The sequence below is a fragment of the Alligator sinensis genome, unplaced genomic scaffold (assembly GCF_000455745.1).
Source record: "Alligator sinensis unplaced genomic scaffold, ASM45574v1 scaffold1086_3, whole genome shotgun sequence".
NCBI lineage: Eukaryota > Metazoa > Chordata > Crocodylia > Alligatoridae > Alligator > Alligator sinensis.
Window position 1 is genome coordinate 1,917,178 of NW_005841975.1, and position 15,041 is coordinate 1,932,218.

General features: G+C 43.1%; 1 protein-coding gene across 25 annotated transcripts in view; it reads right to left on the minus strand.

Annotated features, from left to right (window-relative positions):
- The window catches only part of EPHB1 (EPH receptor B1), a 365,941-nt gene that overhangs the window by 224,487 nt on the left and 126,413 nt on the right, over positions 1–15,041 (minus strand). For all 25 annotated transcript variants that reach the window (XR_003093397.1, XM_006021000.1, XM_006021003.1 and 22 more), the window contains one exon: positions 6,508–6,572. Coding sequence is in view for 24 of the 25 variants with exons in the window: in XM_006021000.1 (XP_006021062.1) it covers positions 6,508–6,572 (65 nt within the window). In the remaining variant the exon portion in view is untranslated. The remainder of the gene's footprint in view (positions 1–6,507; positions 6,573–15,041) is intronic.

The following is a 15,041-nucleotide window of genomic DNA, read 5'->3' on the forward strand; positions in this document are numbered from 1 at the left end:
AATCCTGCTTCTTGCTCCTAATCTAACCTATAAAAAGCTGATTTTAACAGTCTACCCAGAATGAAGAGGTGCATCTAATCAAGTCCGAGGCAGTTCTGGAAATTCGTGGAGTGGTGGGCTAGAGCTAGCAAAAGCCAGCACCAAGACAAGAACATGCCAGTGGTGCGATGAGATGGTTCCTCCAACAGTCAACCATGGAAGGTGGCAAAACAACCCTCCGACTGGGGGGAAGAAAAATGGCAGGGGAGCTTTTCTGAAGCAGCAGAGTAGTCAGAAGCATGAAGGGGAAGGGGAAAGAGGCTTGAGGGAAGGGTAGAGAGGTGAAAGTTCAGAACTTAACACCAGCAACTAGAAATGGAAAGGCCAAGGTTGTATTGCTGGTTCCCAACAGCACACTATAAAGGCAACAGCTTGGTGAGGGGGCATGGAGAAGGACAGGGGGAGGGAGCAGATGGTGAGGAGAGGAGATAAGACTTGCCCAGGCCAATGGGAAATCTGAAGAGGATGATCCAATATGCCACCATGACTGTGATATGCATATTGCTCTTGATTATACCCAGGCAACCTCAGTGAAGCATATGAGATAAAAGTGAGGCAGCAATTGGCTATATGTGCTCTATTTTCTCTTCCCCCCATCCTCTTTGTCTGTCTGTGTTTCTGGTTTATCTCTCTTCTCTACCTGTCTCTTATCGGTATATTATCTACCAGTTCATATATCCAGCTGTCTCCTTATCTACTCTGTCGACTACCCCTTTGTCATTCTTTCTTCTTTCTTGTTCTGTAGCTCATATCTGTGTTGTATCTATGTGCCTCTCCTTATATTTGCATCTATACATCATATTGACCCATCAGGCCTTTCTGTCTCTTGTCTGGTAAACAGGTATATCTCCATCTACATAGCTCCATTTCTGTCTCAGGGATTGCAATAACAAACCCTGATTCCTGTCAAAAGTAACTTCTTTCCAGTGGGGACTTAGACAAGAAAGAGATGTTAGTCTCTAAAGCAACCATCAGAAAGTGGAATAGATACTTCTATTCCTCCCTTTCTCTCACCACCAGGAGAAGGCAACAATTTGGCAAATTTAAAAGCAATGACAGGAAATACTATTTTGCCAGTACTCACTGAGCCCCTGGAACTCTCTGCCACAAGGTATCCCTAAAGCCAGAAGCTCAGCAGTGCTGAAACAATATTTGAATATGTACAATAAAATCTAGTTAATTTATCACTCTGAGGCAATTAATAATAATGACGAATTTATCCATGAGGAAATATTTTTCCCTGTTTTCAGGAGTTATGGGCAATAAATTTAAGTTCCCAGGAAAATAATAAAATAAACCCTTAAAAAGTTTCAATTTCAGTTATCAAAAGAAATAACAACAACAAAAATAGGCTGCCATTTTTAGTTCATCAGCAAAAAACAAAACAAAAAAAAATTCATTTTCATTATACGTTTCCAGTGAAAGCAAAACCATTTCACCACTAGTTCCACCATCCTATAAAGTAAAATCCTGACTCTATGGATGTCAATGGCAAAGTCCCCATTGATTTCAGTGAAGACAGGATATCATCCATAGGTCTTAAGGGCCAGGCTGTGAGAAAGAGCTGAAATTATTTCCATGAGTTATGACATAATAAGGCAACAGAGCTTACAGAATATCCTGGACACCTCTTATGTGAATACGTGTTGCTATTGTTCTGTAGGAAAAGGGACTGCCCTGACCAGGAAATTACACTAACCTGCCACAGGCATGTATATTAAGAGCTGTTGAACAAAAGATTAGGATCATGCTGTCATTAGGTGGGTACTTAAAAAGAATATTATTTAACTGGTTAAGTATGTTTGGGAGCAGGAAGAGACCCTGCTTAATGTAATCTGGATTTAAACTGATTTTGCCATTTTACCACTATGGTCCCTTGTAAGATGCTTACTTAGTGTGCTGGCTTTGGCAGGTGGGTTTACCCCCAAAGGAGCAACTAAACCACTCCTCCCCACTCAAACACAGTCTTTACACTGCAAACAAATAGGCAAATAATTAAAAAAACTTTAACACCTTGTTGTGGGCACTCAGAAAGGAACCCCTTGGCTCTGGCCCCTTGTTATAGCAGGCTGTTCTATTCCCAGCTGGCTCCTTCTCTCCAAATTGTTCCCTAAGAGTCCTCTTTCTGCCTTCCTCGCTGGGTTTCTAAGTTCCCAGGGGGTCACTCCCTTAGCAGCAGCTCCTCCACAACTGAAGTTACTCAACAGGGCTGGCTGCCCCCTCTTAAGGGCACAAACCACCCAGTTATATCCATGTATAAATATTACCTCTATATATCACAGTAGTGAGCTATTCCTTGAAGACTGTATCTAGTCTTGGGGTCAACATGTTAAAAAGACGTTATAAAATTAAAAAAGCTTCAGAGAGGTGCTAGAAAAACCATGCAAGGTCTGGAAAAATTAACTCAAAGCGAGAGAATAAAGAAGCTGACTCTTTTTTAGTTCACTGAAGAAAAGGTTAAGTAGTAACTTGATGGCAGTCTACAAGTACACACACTGAGAGGCAATTTCTGTTAGTAGATGCAGCTTGTTAATTTAACATAAAAAAATACAAGACCTATGGTTGATGCTGAAACTGTACAAATTCAAAGTAGATATAAGGCATTTTTTTTTTTAAACAGCAAAGGTAATTAGCCACCAAAACAACTTCTCTAGGGAGGTGATAGATCCACCGCCATATATCAGTCTTTACGTCATGACTTGGTATCTTTCTAAAAGATATACTACTGCTCTAACAAAACTTTTGGGTGGTGTGACTCAGTAAGGTTCTTTGATCTCAATTAGTTGGAAGCCAAATAGGTTAATCTTAAAAGCCTCTCACAGCTTTATGATCCATGACACCTTGTGAAACTCTTCCTATGGAACAGGCTGCCTCTAGGCTGGGAGAGATGCCTTTGTTTGCCATGTTGTAGTAAATAACATTTCTTTATACTTCAAGCTTTATACCCGTCTCATGGGAGCTTTCACAGCTGGGTGTGTTTATTTGCCACCAGCTTTTATTTTGTGATTCCTTTTGCCATGTTTGTAATCTGCAAATACAGCCCGTCTGGGACAAGAGCTCAGCTCCCAGTTCAGCCCAGATTTTCAAGAGTCCACCAGCTAGCATGCACCAAATATGCAGAGCTTTTGGGTTATTTTGGTGTTTGGTGGGGATTTTGTCAAAAACCTCTGTCCAAATGGTTTTAGTGTTCTTGGAGAGCGATATACAATTGAGCATTTCTGAAAGTCTGGCCAGAATGATGAGGCTTGTGGATTCCACCTGGGAATGCCCTCAGAGAAAAAATTAACTCTGACCCCAGAGAAGGCCAAATAAGAATTGGGCTGTAAGGTCACAGATAAACAGGTTTTGAAAAGCTAGTGAGGACTACTGTGGACATGAGAAAACCTCAGGAAACTGGAACAATACCGAGATGTGACTGCAGCATCCGTTTAGTGCGGCAAGCACCCCACACTAGAATGCAACACAGAAAAGGTTCACAGTGAAGAAAACCTCTACCAAGATACAACATAACTAAGTAAAATATATTAGATTTTTCACTACAGCATCTATCTGTCCTTATATGTTCATTGCTCTAATGGAGCCATCCATCTCTCAAGCCATTCCCTGGCCCACCTGAGCATCACCTCTTCTGTAGCACCTCTCTCTACCTTACCCTCTATCTATCAATCTATTCTATCTATTAAGCTCATGCCCGCCTTTCTAACGGATCTTTTTCCCCTGTCTGTCCCTGTCTTTGTCTATCACTTTCTCTGTCAGGGGAATGTGAGTCAGGTTATTTTATGCTTCCATTCCACAAAGACTCGTATTGTATAAAAAAGATGTTTTAAGTGCCTCAGGGTGTTTTGTTCCTCATTACTTCATAAAAGTGACATTAATAGCCAGGGAAGAGCACTGCTGAGTGCAATTATGGATGATGTTCCAGGTATGAAAGCTGTTTTGTGCCTGCTAATGTTTCCTAATTACAAGCCTTTTGGTAGAGATAGAGAAAGAGAGAGAGAGAGAGAGAGAGAGAGATTGAGGATGGAGAACAGGGACTCCACTGAATGGTTTACCTGGAAAGAGGAAAGGAGAAAGTGAGTTCAGGGACTTATCTATACGCGGAATGTCTTTCCTTGTCGGAGACGATGAGGCCCACCAGAAAGAGACCTCTCTTTGGGATTAGGTCTATGAGAAAGGAATATGGCTTTGGGTATCAAAACCAAAAGACAAACCGCAAGTCTCATCACAGACTGAATCCTCTTCATGTGGACATCTCTGTAAGAAACTGTTCAGAAAGAACTCCACTGCACCATAATCTCAGGTATGATATGTATTCAAAAGCAGATGTTCATGGCTACCGTCAACCTGATCTCACAGTAAAAGAATCTATTTAAGTTGATCTAATAAAAGATATCAGATTCACCCAAAGAACCTTGTCTGCCTATGTCCTTAGACCAACATGGCTACAACCTACACCCCTGTTAGACGTTCAGGCAGCTGAAAGATTCCACAGGCTCAGACAGATCCAGACTAGGGGCTAAATTATACATGACCCACAAGTAGCCACTGAAGAAGGATGGCAGAGGGTGAAATGTTTTCTCTCATAAGAATGAAGTCTGGTAACAATATTTTTTGTAGGAAATAAGAGAAATCTATATTGTATCTTTTTTTGTAACATTAAAAGGTACAGCATGCTGGTCAACATTTGGCTGCCCCCACTCTGAACCCCTCTTTGGGCCAAAGATGCTGAACATCTACAGCTCTAAATAATGTCAGCACCTCTAATACCCAATTGCCAGAAACAATGATGAGCCAATACCAAGTGACGCTTTCATATCAGCAACAGAAGCATTGGAGGCTTCATAGATTTTTCTTTGGTCTGGATCAACAAACTTGTCTGTAATGGGTTTTTTTCAGGAAGAAATCATCTTCTGTGCAATCTGCTACAGAAAAGAAACCATGGCAGCTTCTATCCTCGATATCACTGAGAAGACTGCTTTGTTTTTATAGCTATTATAGACCTCCTAGGCTTTGCTGGATATGCAGACTCAGATTTGATATCATTTCTGTTGGAAAGCAAGGATAAAGAGAGAGAAGGCAACCTCTCATATAAAGCTTTTTCTCTTTGCTACCAAGGCCCAAGTCTTGGAAGACCTTGCGTCCCTCAGATCTGAAGCGTCTCACAACACCGCTCAGGAACTAGAAGAAGAAACTATGGGATTTTTTTTCTATTTTTGCACCATCAGGCAGTCATGTGTAGATGCTCCTTTTTTACTTCTTCTCTTGAGAAATCTCCCTCCTCTGCAGATGATGATAGTTGAAGATTTCTGGAGCCATTATGCTTTGGTTTTTGACCCAATGCCACCAGTTTCTTTTATCTACAGCAGCCTTCTGTTACGCTTACTTGCTGGGAATCCCGCTCCATCTTCTTGGCTCCTGGCAAAGGGTAAAAGGCTACAGGGGCACAATTTCCAGCCCACTGTCCTCGTGCGCTCCATGTTCTCTCTCTACCCCCTAGTCCCTCACAATGCATTTTTTTCTCATCTTCTCCCCATTTCTCCAGCCCCCGTCCTGCATTTTTCCCTGTTTATGAGTCAACCTTCCCTCCCACAGTAAAACAGATTCTGATGCTCATAAACTATACGTGAGCCACACGCTCACTGCTGTGTGGTTTCTACATGGTTAGTACACCAGCAGAATCTGACTCACTGCTTTGCCAAGTGCATTGCAATGCCACAACTCTCAGCATTAGGTTCTACAGAAAAATAATAAATATATACATACAAATAAAATAAAATCCTCTTCCACTGTGCGGCTGTTTTTTGAAAGATAACCTCTTCCTGGCCACATGCTGTGTGTCATCAGAATGTGGGACCAGTGGGGGCTGGTGCCATCTGAGAGTGAGTAGGCAAAACAGCCGTGCAGAGCAAAAGCATGTTCCACAAAGCCAATTCTCAGAAGTGGGTGAAGATCACTGCTTTGCAGCTGACTGAAAACATGCCAGGAATGTCCTACCTGCCCCCACTGCGTGCGTGTGCATGATGGCAAAGAATCTGTAGTGGGTTTACAGCAGGAGAGGCACAGCAGATACAACAACTTTCCGTCAGGGAGTCATTCCCCCAAAATGGGTTTGGGTATCAGGAGGGGCAATTGGGGTAATCCTGGCCACATCACACTGAGGTGCATAACTGGGGGAATTCACCTTAGGATTCACAGGTCATCAGATGCTTGGACAAGGGAATGCAATTTCTTTTACATTCAGAACAAAATATGCAAAATTTGGGGATTTTCCCTAGTTTTGTGTAAAGACAGAGAAATCCCTTTTTGCTGATGCAGTTCCACGAGTATTTTTGTTGTGGACCAAAGGCAGCTCTTGCCAAGAAAAAAAAAAGGCTTGAGAGTCATATCAGCATTTCAGGAAAATGAGCATAAAACCTGTAACGTGATAAATGTGCAAAAAAAGACAAGAATTTTTTGACATCCACTTACCCCTGAAGAAGGATTCGCAGTCCAGCCTAGCTCAGCTGTAGCCGTCCGGGTATCCATCAAGGTTTCTGAGGACACATAAGGGAATCGAAATAAATGAATTACTAGCACTCTAGATATTTAGAACAAAATTACAAGCATACTGCAAGTGCATTGGGAGTCTGATTCTGCACATATTAATATCAATAACAAACCTCTTACTGACTTCAGTGGGTGCGAGATCAGACTCTTGGAGCTCTTTAGAAATAATACAGTGAATCCCCCAATACACTGAACAGCTGCTGAAGTCCACATTCTTCACAGAGTACATCCTTTGAGAGACTTTCCTGTTTCTCAGGCAATCCTCCCCAGGAAATCAATCAGATGCAATCCAGAGTAAAGACTCAGGACCAGACCTACTGTAAGCAAAATCTAGCACCCCACCTTACCCCTTGTCTTAAAGCCATGGTTTTCAACCTGTGGTCTGTGGACCCTCAGCGGTCTGCAGACTGTCTAAGGGGTCCATGAAAGCCAATTACAATCAATCAAAAGCATGTGAATACTCACACTTACAATTCAATGGAGTCCCCACCTCCATTTGAAATTTCCAAAGGGGTCCACAAATAAAAAAAAAAGCTTGAAAACCATTCTCCTAAGACACCACCTCTGAATTTGAGTTGACAGCCTAAAGAAATAGAAGCTAATTTTACCTATAAAAGATTGTTAGTGTGATAAGGTGTACTTCTAGAAGGCCCCGACTAAAATGCACAAAATTCTAGCTACATTGTTACAATTAAGGAAAAGAGACCTGATGCAAAGTCCCAGTGTGTAGGCACATGAATACATTTGCAGAAGGTATGTGAAGGGGTATGCCTGTAGCATGTCAGCTAGTGCACTGAAGCTGCCTGCGTGAACTCTCTCACTCTCCGGTAAGAGTTCAAAGCATGGTAAGCTGCCACACATTTATCAAGACTGAAGAGTGTACACCCAAAGCAGTTATCACAGAGTAGCTAACATCCTGTTTCACCCCATGGCAAGTTGTTTGTGGGCCCATACACACTGATCCAGTTTCTTTTCCCACTGAACAAGGAGACTGAGTGCAGCCAATTCTATGGTCTTTGCATTAGTCACTGACAGCTGGTCGCTTTGATCAACAACATTGGATATCCTGTTTTATGCATTGGCATCTGTTCGTTGTACTGAGCTGTTGCATACATTTATTATCCAACATGGCAAAAATCAGACAGATAAATGAATAATAAATAACAGCATCAGAGAGCGATTTTTTGTTTTGGAATGGTTTGTTTGTTTTTTTATGGAGGATTTTTTGGGAAAATAGTAAAAAGCTGTAATGCAGCTAATATTTTCCCTGTCCTCCTTTTACGAGAGTAAAAATAATAGTGATAATGACAATATATACAGACAGATGGGAAAAATCCTTCAGGTTTTATTTATTTGTTTGCAGTAAGGCAGACGCACAGATTAATTTGCTTGGTTCCTATGTCTCTACTAAATGTGAAAAGAAATTTGTCACTCATGTCTTGGCTAACTGACTCTTCCCAACCACCCCTTTTGCTCAGTCAGATTTTTCCTTTATAGTCCAGATACCATCTAATGTGCCTAAAAAGTCAGCACTTTCTCCCCAAGAAATTTGTACTCCACGGTCATATCAATATGGGGAAATGAAGGCTGGAAAGATAAACAGGAGGAGCCAGAAAAATGAATGGGTGGGAAATAAAATGAGTACAATTAAACGAATAATCCAAATGCTGTTGTGTCTAATCTCTCCATGAGCATTCCAGCCATCACAAGTGGGAAATATTAATCTTTCCACCCATCCTTTTGCTAGCTGCTCAGGGATGTGAGGTTACAGCAATCTGACCAGCAACCTCCACCCAGCCTCCCTTGACTAATGTTTCACATTCCCGCTTCATAAGTGCTGCTGATTAGGCCCGGGTCCTAGAGAGGTGAAAGTGAAGCGAGTAGCATAAGAAAGATAAGGAATCCCACCCAAACTAAGCACAGAAAAAGGTTCAGAGATTAGTGGTGTATCTCAATGTCTAGTTTGTATCAAAACTCTCCTTGCAATCACTGCATCTTTGTTAGGTAGTTATATGGCCCCATCACCACAATACCTAGGTGCCTTACAAATTCTTAATGTATTTTTCCTTTCTTCCCCTGGGTGGGGACCAGAGCAGCAAACTGACTTGCCCAGGGCCACATAGGGAGTCTGCAGGAGAGCAGAGACCTAAGCCTTGATCAGCCCAACTTGAGGCCTGAAATACTGGGCCTCTCCCTGTGAATATGGGAACACAACATTGCTTATGGCCCTGCCTCTTACCGCAGCAGAGATCCAAAATTTACTTCAGTAAATCAGGCTGTAGATGTCATCAAGTCAAAGTATGTTGTTCCCTTTGGACTTACCCTGCAAACTATCAATGGCCAACACAGTCACTACAGGTACTAGCAGCTTTCCAAAAAACACTTACAACTGCGTGACTCATGCTGAAATGGTGAGAAGTGGCAGGGCTGAGAAGTAGGATACACACAACTCTGAGGATGTGTGCTGAGGGACAGAGGAGAGAGAACCAAATCCAAGAGAGAGGAGAGATGGAAAATCACCACCGCAGACCTGGTGGGGGCAGTGGGTGGGAAGCCAAAGCAGCAGGTGTAATGCTGCCGAAAGCCACACTAATGGAAAGAGCCACAGGTAGGGTGGAAAGGGTATCAGAATCTGGCTTGTAAGAGTTAACAGGAGCTCAAATGGATTTAAAAAAAATAAGTGGAGGATCAGGGGGGAAGAAGGGAGATAATTTTTAAAGAATGAAAAAATAGTCCTTGTCAGGCCAGGCCTCTCTTGGTACCATGTAAACCAGTAAACCACGGTTGGGCTGTTGGCGACTAAACCAGCACCCGCCCCAGGCTAGCCTGGGTGAGAAGGACATGTGGACACCCAGCAGGACTAAAAACAAGACTTGTTAAAGGGTAGATGAGCTCCCTTGCAAGCCAACGGCCATCTGTACCAGGAAGAGATGGGCACCACCAGCTCACTCTGCCCAAAGAATCATCAATGATACAAAGCAACTCAACTAACCTAATTGAAGTGGAGGTGGGTTGTTACAGCATCTAAGGTGCCCCAATGATCGCTGCAGCCTTGGGACTGACTTGACTGAAAGAATAGTAGCAGTTAATCTGGCCAGTGGAAACAATGTAAAAAGAGAAAGGAAAGAAGAAGTTGTGGAATCTCCTTCATTAGAAGTTTCCAAGTGATTTATATAGGGATGGGCCCACCTTGAACTGGGGTGGTGAGGAAGGGGGAACAACAACTGGACTAGATGACCTCCCAAGGCCCCTTCCAGCCCTATTTTTCCCTTATTCTGTGACAAGAAAGTCAACAGAGCCAGGGCTATTTTTAAACTTCTTTCTTAGTTTATAAACTGCTGGGACCTTATCCAACATGTTTTATCTATGACTTAATGCAGGTCAAAAAACGCACTTTTGGAGAGATGTGCTTCAGTCCCTCTTACTGAATTCCCATTCACTCACGTGCCTGACAATATCACTCGAGTACTTGGCAACCCCAGAGCCTGGGTTTCCAAGCTCCTCATGTGTATTGCTTAAGTCAGCTACCTACACAATTCTACCGCCCCGCATCCTTTAGCACACTTCGCTGTCAATACAGGTCAGCCTTAAGCTCCTCTACAAAAAGGGGGCTTCGCGAAGGGCCCTGTGTTTGCACAAATTACAAATATGATTTCCTCCCTCGCAAGCATGCATCTGCATGGACTGCCATACACCTCATTAAACAGTCATTAATCCTTACTGGAATCATTCAAATAAACAGGTGGGTGTGCCAATGCATAAATGAACATGCAGAAGTAAGTGCTGAGCCCTGGAAATGGAACCCAGCCTTCCATGCTAGACATCTCCCTACCTTGGGCGCCTATCGTGGTACTTGAATGCGTCATAATTATTAATGTATTTTATCTACACAACAGCCTTATGAGTTAAAGTGTCAGCCTTAATTCAGAGATGGGGAATAGAAGCCCAAGGCAGATTAAAGTTCCTTGTCCAAGGAAGTCACACCAGAGATGTGTGTCCGAGTGGGGACCTGAACCCAGATCTCTTGAGTTCCTATCCACTAGACCAACCTCCCTACACTCCGTGGTAAATAAGGAAATGAATAACTCTGCTAACTTATGTCAGCAAAGATTATTCTCATTTACCCATAATTCCTCTCTTTCCTTCTTTTAATATATAGTCTGGCTGTGTTCAATTACAGGAAAGGCACTTTTAACAAGTGTTTATTTAGAAAAGATTTTCACTCCATCATCTCCCTTCCTGTGCAGCAGTTCAACACACTTATAACTGGCTTCCCCGGAGTGCTTTTTTTGGCGGTGCTCTGACACTGGAATGTACTTTTGATAAACTTCGGCCAGTAAGGTGCTTCCTTTGCACTGACTTCTGCAATGCCCTGACTGTTAGAACTTGGCAGCATTTGACGTTGTTCAAAACTGTTGACTCGTGCAGTTAAAGAAAAAATCATCATTGTTAACAAATATGTTTTGCTTTTGCCCATCAGACTCTGCAGTGACAAGGGGGAGGTTCGCATCCTCTTCTTCGGAGCTCGACTTTCTTATCTGTGCCGCGGTGCATGACTGTAATACACGGGGGGATTAGTGTTAGCAGCAGCAGCCTGTCACACCGCTCTGCTCCAACATGACAAATGAGTGTTTGGTTCTATTACTGCAGGGTTCTTTCCGTTAGTCTCTTCGGTCTCCTCGGACCTATTCATTTATGGCGGATGAATAGCTTCTGCAGACAGTGGATTAGAGGCTGACCCCAAATAGGCCTCTCCCAGGCAGGGGAGGATGTTGCCTAGTCAAGGGTCACACATGTGCCAAATTACACAGCTCTCATCTCAGGAGAAAAAGCTGCATCTGTGGAATATTGAGCTGGAACTGCCAAGTAATGGAGGTCTTCTTGATGTGATTTTGCAAGAGACTCTCTTCTTAAGAAATACTGTTCAGGAATGGGGCGCTGCTGGGGGCAGGAGAGAGACAGCAAAGTTTTCTTAGCCTCCCTCTTATGCAAATGCATATCTTGCAGGGATCATGGGCTTCCACCTTGGTGAAAAGGACTCCACCAACCCCATGCTCAAGGCCTAAGGGGTTCCTCCCAACCAGGGTCCTATCTCTAGCAAATCAGTGATGCAGCAGGCAGGCAGAGCTGTAAGAGAGATCTTTGCTAAGGATGCTGAGGCCAGAAAGTTCATGAGGTAGCAGACTAGCCCCAGCTTGCATTGCTGACCCCCTGGGATCACACAGAGCAAGCTCTCTCCTGAAACCCAACCCCCTCTCTCCACTATTTCACCAGCCATGTCACAAGAGTCTTTTTGGAAAGAAAAAGTTGTACGGGACTACATTCCTGCCAGGACCACGTGTAAATAAAACCATCAGCTGGGAGCTGCTGAAATACTTGTAGCTGTATTTCTGAGAGGTTGTGTAGGCTTTTCTACTATTCAGACAGCTACACATACAGATACTCAGAACCTGAACCCGTGATTACCATCTAGATGCAAAATAGCAGGTTATGAATAACCACATGCTTCAGAAGGCATAAAACAGCCATGTACCAGGCTGCCCAGGAGGCGGCTTTCTCTAAGGGGGCACGTGAAAATGTCTTACTCACTAAGCCCCCACCTCCGTGGCACATCGGACAAGACACGCACAGCACCGAGGCAATCAATCACTTGGAGAAGAGCGGGGGACAGGAGGGAAGGGGGAGGCGGTCAGGGGCCAGTGTAAAATTACTTTTCTTGGCTTGCTAATGAGGGAATTACAATGGATCACAGCCTGACCATCATTAATCAGACAGGAAGCCTCAAAGCCATCTCCCCATCCCTTCCATGTTGTTTTCACACTCTCACTCGTTGTTCCCTCATTCCTCTTTTCATGCCGTTTCCTTTCTCCCTGTCTGAAAGCAGCATCTCCCTTGGTTTACTGTCACCTAATCTTTGATTCTCACCTCTCCTCTCCCTTTCAGGCCATCTGTTTGCTCCTTTTTATAGCTCTTCCCTATTTTTTTTTCCTTTTCACATGTCTAATAACAGTCTGAGAAGTTGACAACTGCAACTGCAGGTCAGCATGTAATCCCATTAAGATCACGAAAGTCACAGTGTCAGGACCCCTACAGGGAAGTTCTTTAATAGCTCCCAAATCAAGAAAAGACTGAATCAATCTCCCAGGTCCCTCGAGAGTGACTAGCTATCTTCTGTTTCTAGCATACGCACAAGACAGTAACCGCGAGAAATGCACTCTCTTCTCCTCCAAACTTCCAGGATGTGGCTCCGCATTCACTTCACAGAACAGGTGGAGCAAATATAGCAGGCAGGTGTCTTCTCAGTCCTGCCTGAGAGTCGCATGGAAATAAGGCTGCTTAAAACAAAGCTAAACAGTCCAAAAGCTGCAGACAAGACATTTTACTCAACTAATCTGTATCAGATGGAAACCAAGAAGGTGCCATACTTTCATACAGGCAACAACAAAAGCTGAAGTTTTGCCAGAACTAACGCCATAGGGGATGCTTAAAAGTATCAAGCCAAAGAGCAAATTAACGTGCTAAGCTAGTAAAGGCTTGTGCCCTACATATCTCATCTTTCGAGATCTTCACCTGCTAAATTGCAGGCAATCTATAATGTAGCATCTTCATCGCGCTTCCTACCCTCAGAAAAGGAGCAGCAGAAAAAGAATGAAAGTCAACCAGCAGAAAACAAAGTAAGTACACATCAAGTTATCTGTCCAGCTTAATTATGCAGAACTAGTTAACACCAACTAGGCTGCTCTGTATTTGATTTTTAAGGAAATCTTGGAAAATTTCTAGACTGCAGGGTTCCTCATAACTCCCTTTCAGCTGTTACTTGTGTTTTCTTTATTGGAAGGACATTAGCATATCCTACCCTAGTGTATCCTAAATATCCCTTTCCACCACATTGCACAGGAGGCTGAGGCACTGGAATGGAAAGGCAAAAGGTCTTTAACTGCAGCATCAAAGCCTAACCTGAAACATCAGGTGGTGTATTATAACAATGTGTGCTCAAGGTAAAGAAACACTTTGAATGATATATTCTGTAACCCTAGAAATCATACATTTCTATTACTCATTATTTTGCACTGGCAGCAAACGTACAGAAACCTAATCAGAAATGAGGCTCACTGTGCTAGGTACTACGCTTCCATATAATATGGGACTTTCCCCCGACAAGCTTACACTCTTGATAAATATACGGCCTTTTAAATATCCATCTTACTGGATTCCACAAGGTTCTTACATCATGTATTTGGGTACATAGGGCAGTTTTAATGTTTATTATAATACGTAAAATGTGGCTGATGCTCATACAACAGCAAGGTATCAGAAATAATATGTATACAGCCTATGCAACTACCGCATTATGTCATTGTAAAGAATGGAAACAATTGCCAAACCCTAGACATGTGTAGCAGCTTAAAGTTGAGCTATTTATTGCGTACTCATTCTACACCTCCTAGAACTGGTACAATATTATAAGCCATGTTGTATGAAATCGACATCATGCATGCTGTTGTAGCTCTAAATCAATGGGACGACCCCTGCGGCAAAATTTATCCCTTAAATAATATCTCTAAGTCCCTGCAGTGTTCAATAAATCTCTTTAATTGGATGTTCTGTATAATGTTATTTTCCAGTACAGGTAAGATGTGTTTCCTAGTAGGCTTGACACACCCTGAGCTGCTATTCCAGCTGGATTTCATACATTTATAGGAACACTAATTTCACTTCATCATAGGTTTCCAGCCATCTACAGTGGCTTCACCCAGAGTAAATGCTCCCTGAGGTTTTCACTGATGCAGCTATAACCCCTTCTCTCCTTAGTCTCTATCAGCATGGCTCAAGAACTCTAGAATTGCAAGTTTGAAGCAAATCAGGAAGGCAAAGGTCCTCATTTCAAAGCTTATTTGAATTACTCAAACTTTCTGGAGGGGACAAAGGACTTCCCTCACTGCAATGCTCTCTCCTTGTTCCAAGACTTCCTCTTCGCACCTCTGATGACTTCTTCTCACAACAGAAATCTAAAAGGGAGTCGGTTTGCTGAGATCTCATGACAAAGATCCTGCCATCATCACTTCTGCAACAGGAAACTCATACCAGAACCAGAAATGAAGACAGCCCTCCCAAAGTCCATCTTCCACCCACACTCCCCAAGCTGTCTACTCCAGAAAAATGTCTTAGATGTCATGAAAATGGACATCTTATAAAGAACATTAACAGGACTCACCCCAAGTGCAGAGGCAACATGCTGAAGAGATCTCCCATCAAAAGGGACAAGGAAAGAAGGGTGAAGACCCTTCTCATACCTCAACAAAGGTTCAGCACCAGTGGGATCCCAAGGCCAGCAGATCTGGGTCCATTATTCTATTCTATTTACATTCCCATCTGCCTATCCCTGCTCTCCCTACCAGCCCCCTTCCTGTGCAGCCCAGAGCTAATTCGGTGATGCTGCCTACTAGGACTGAACC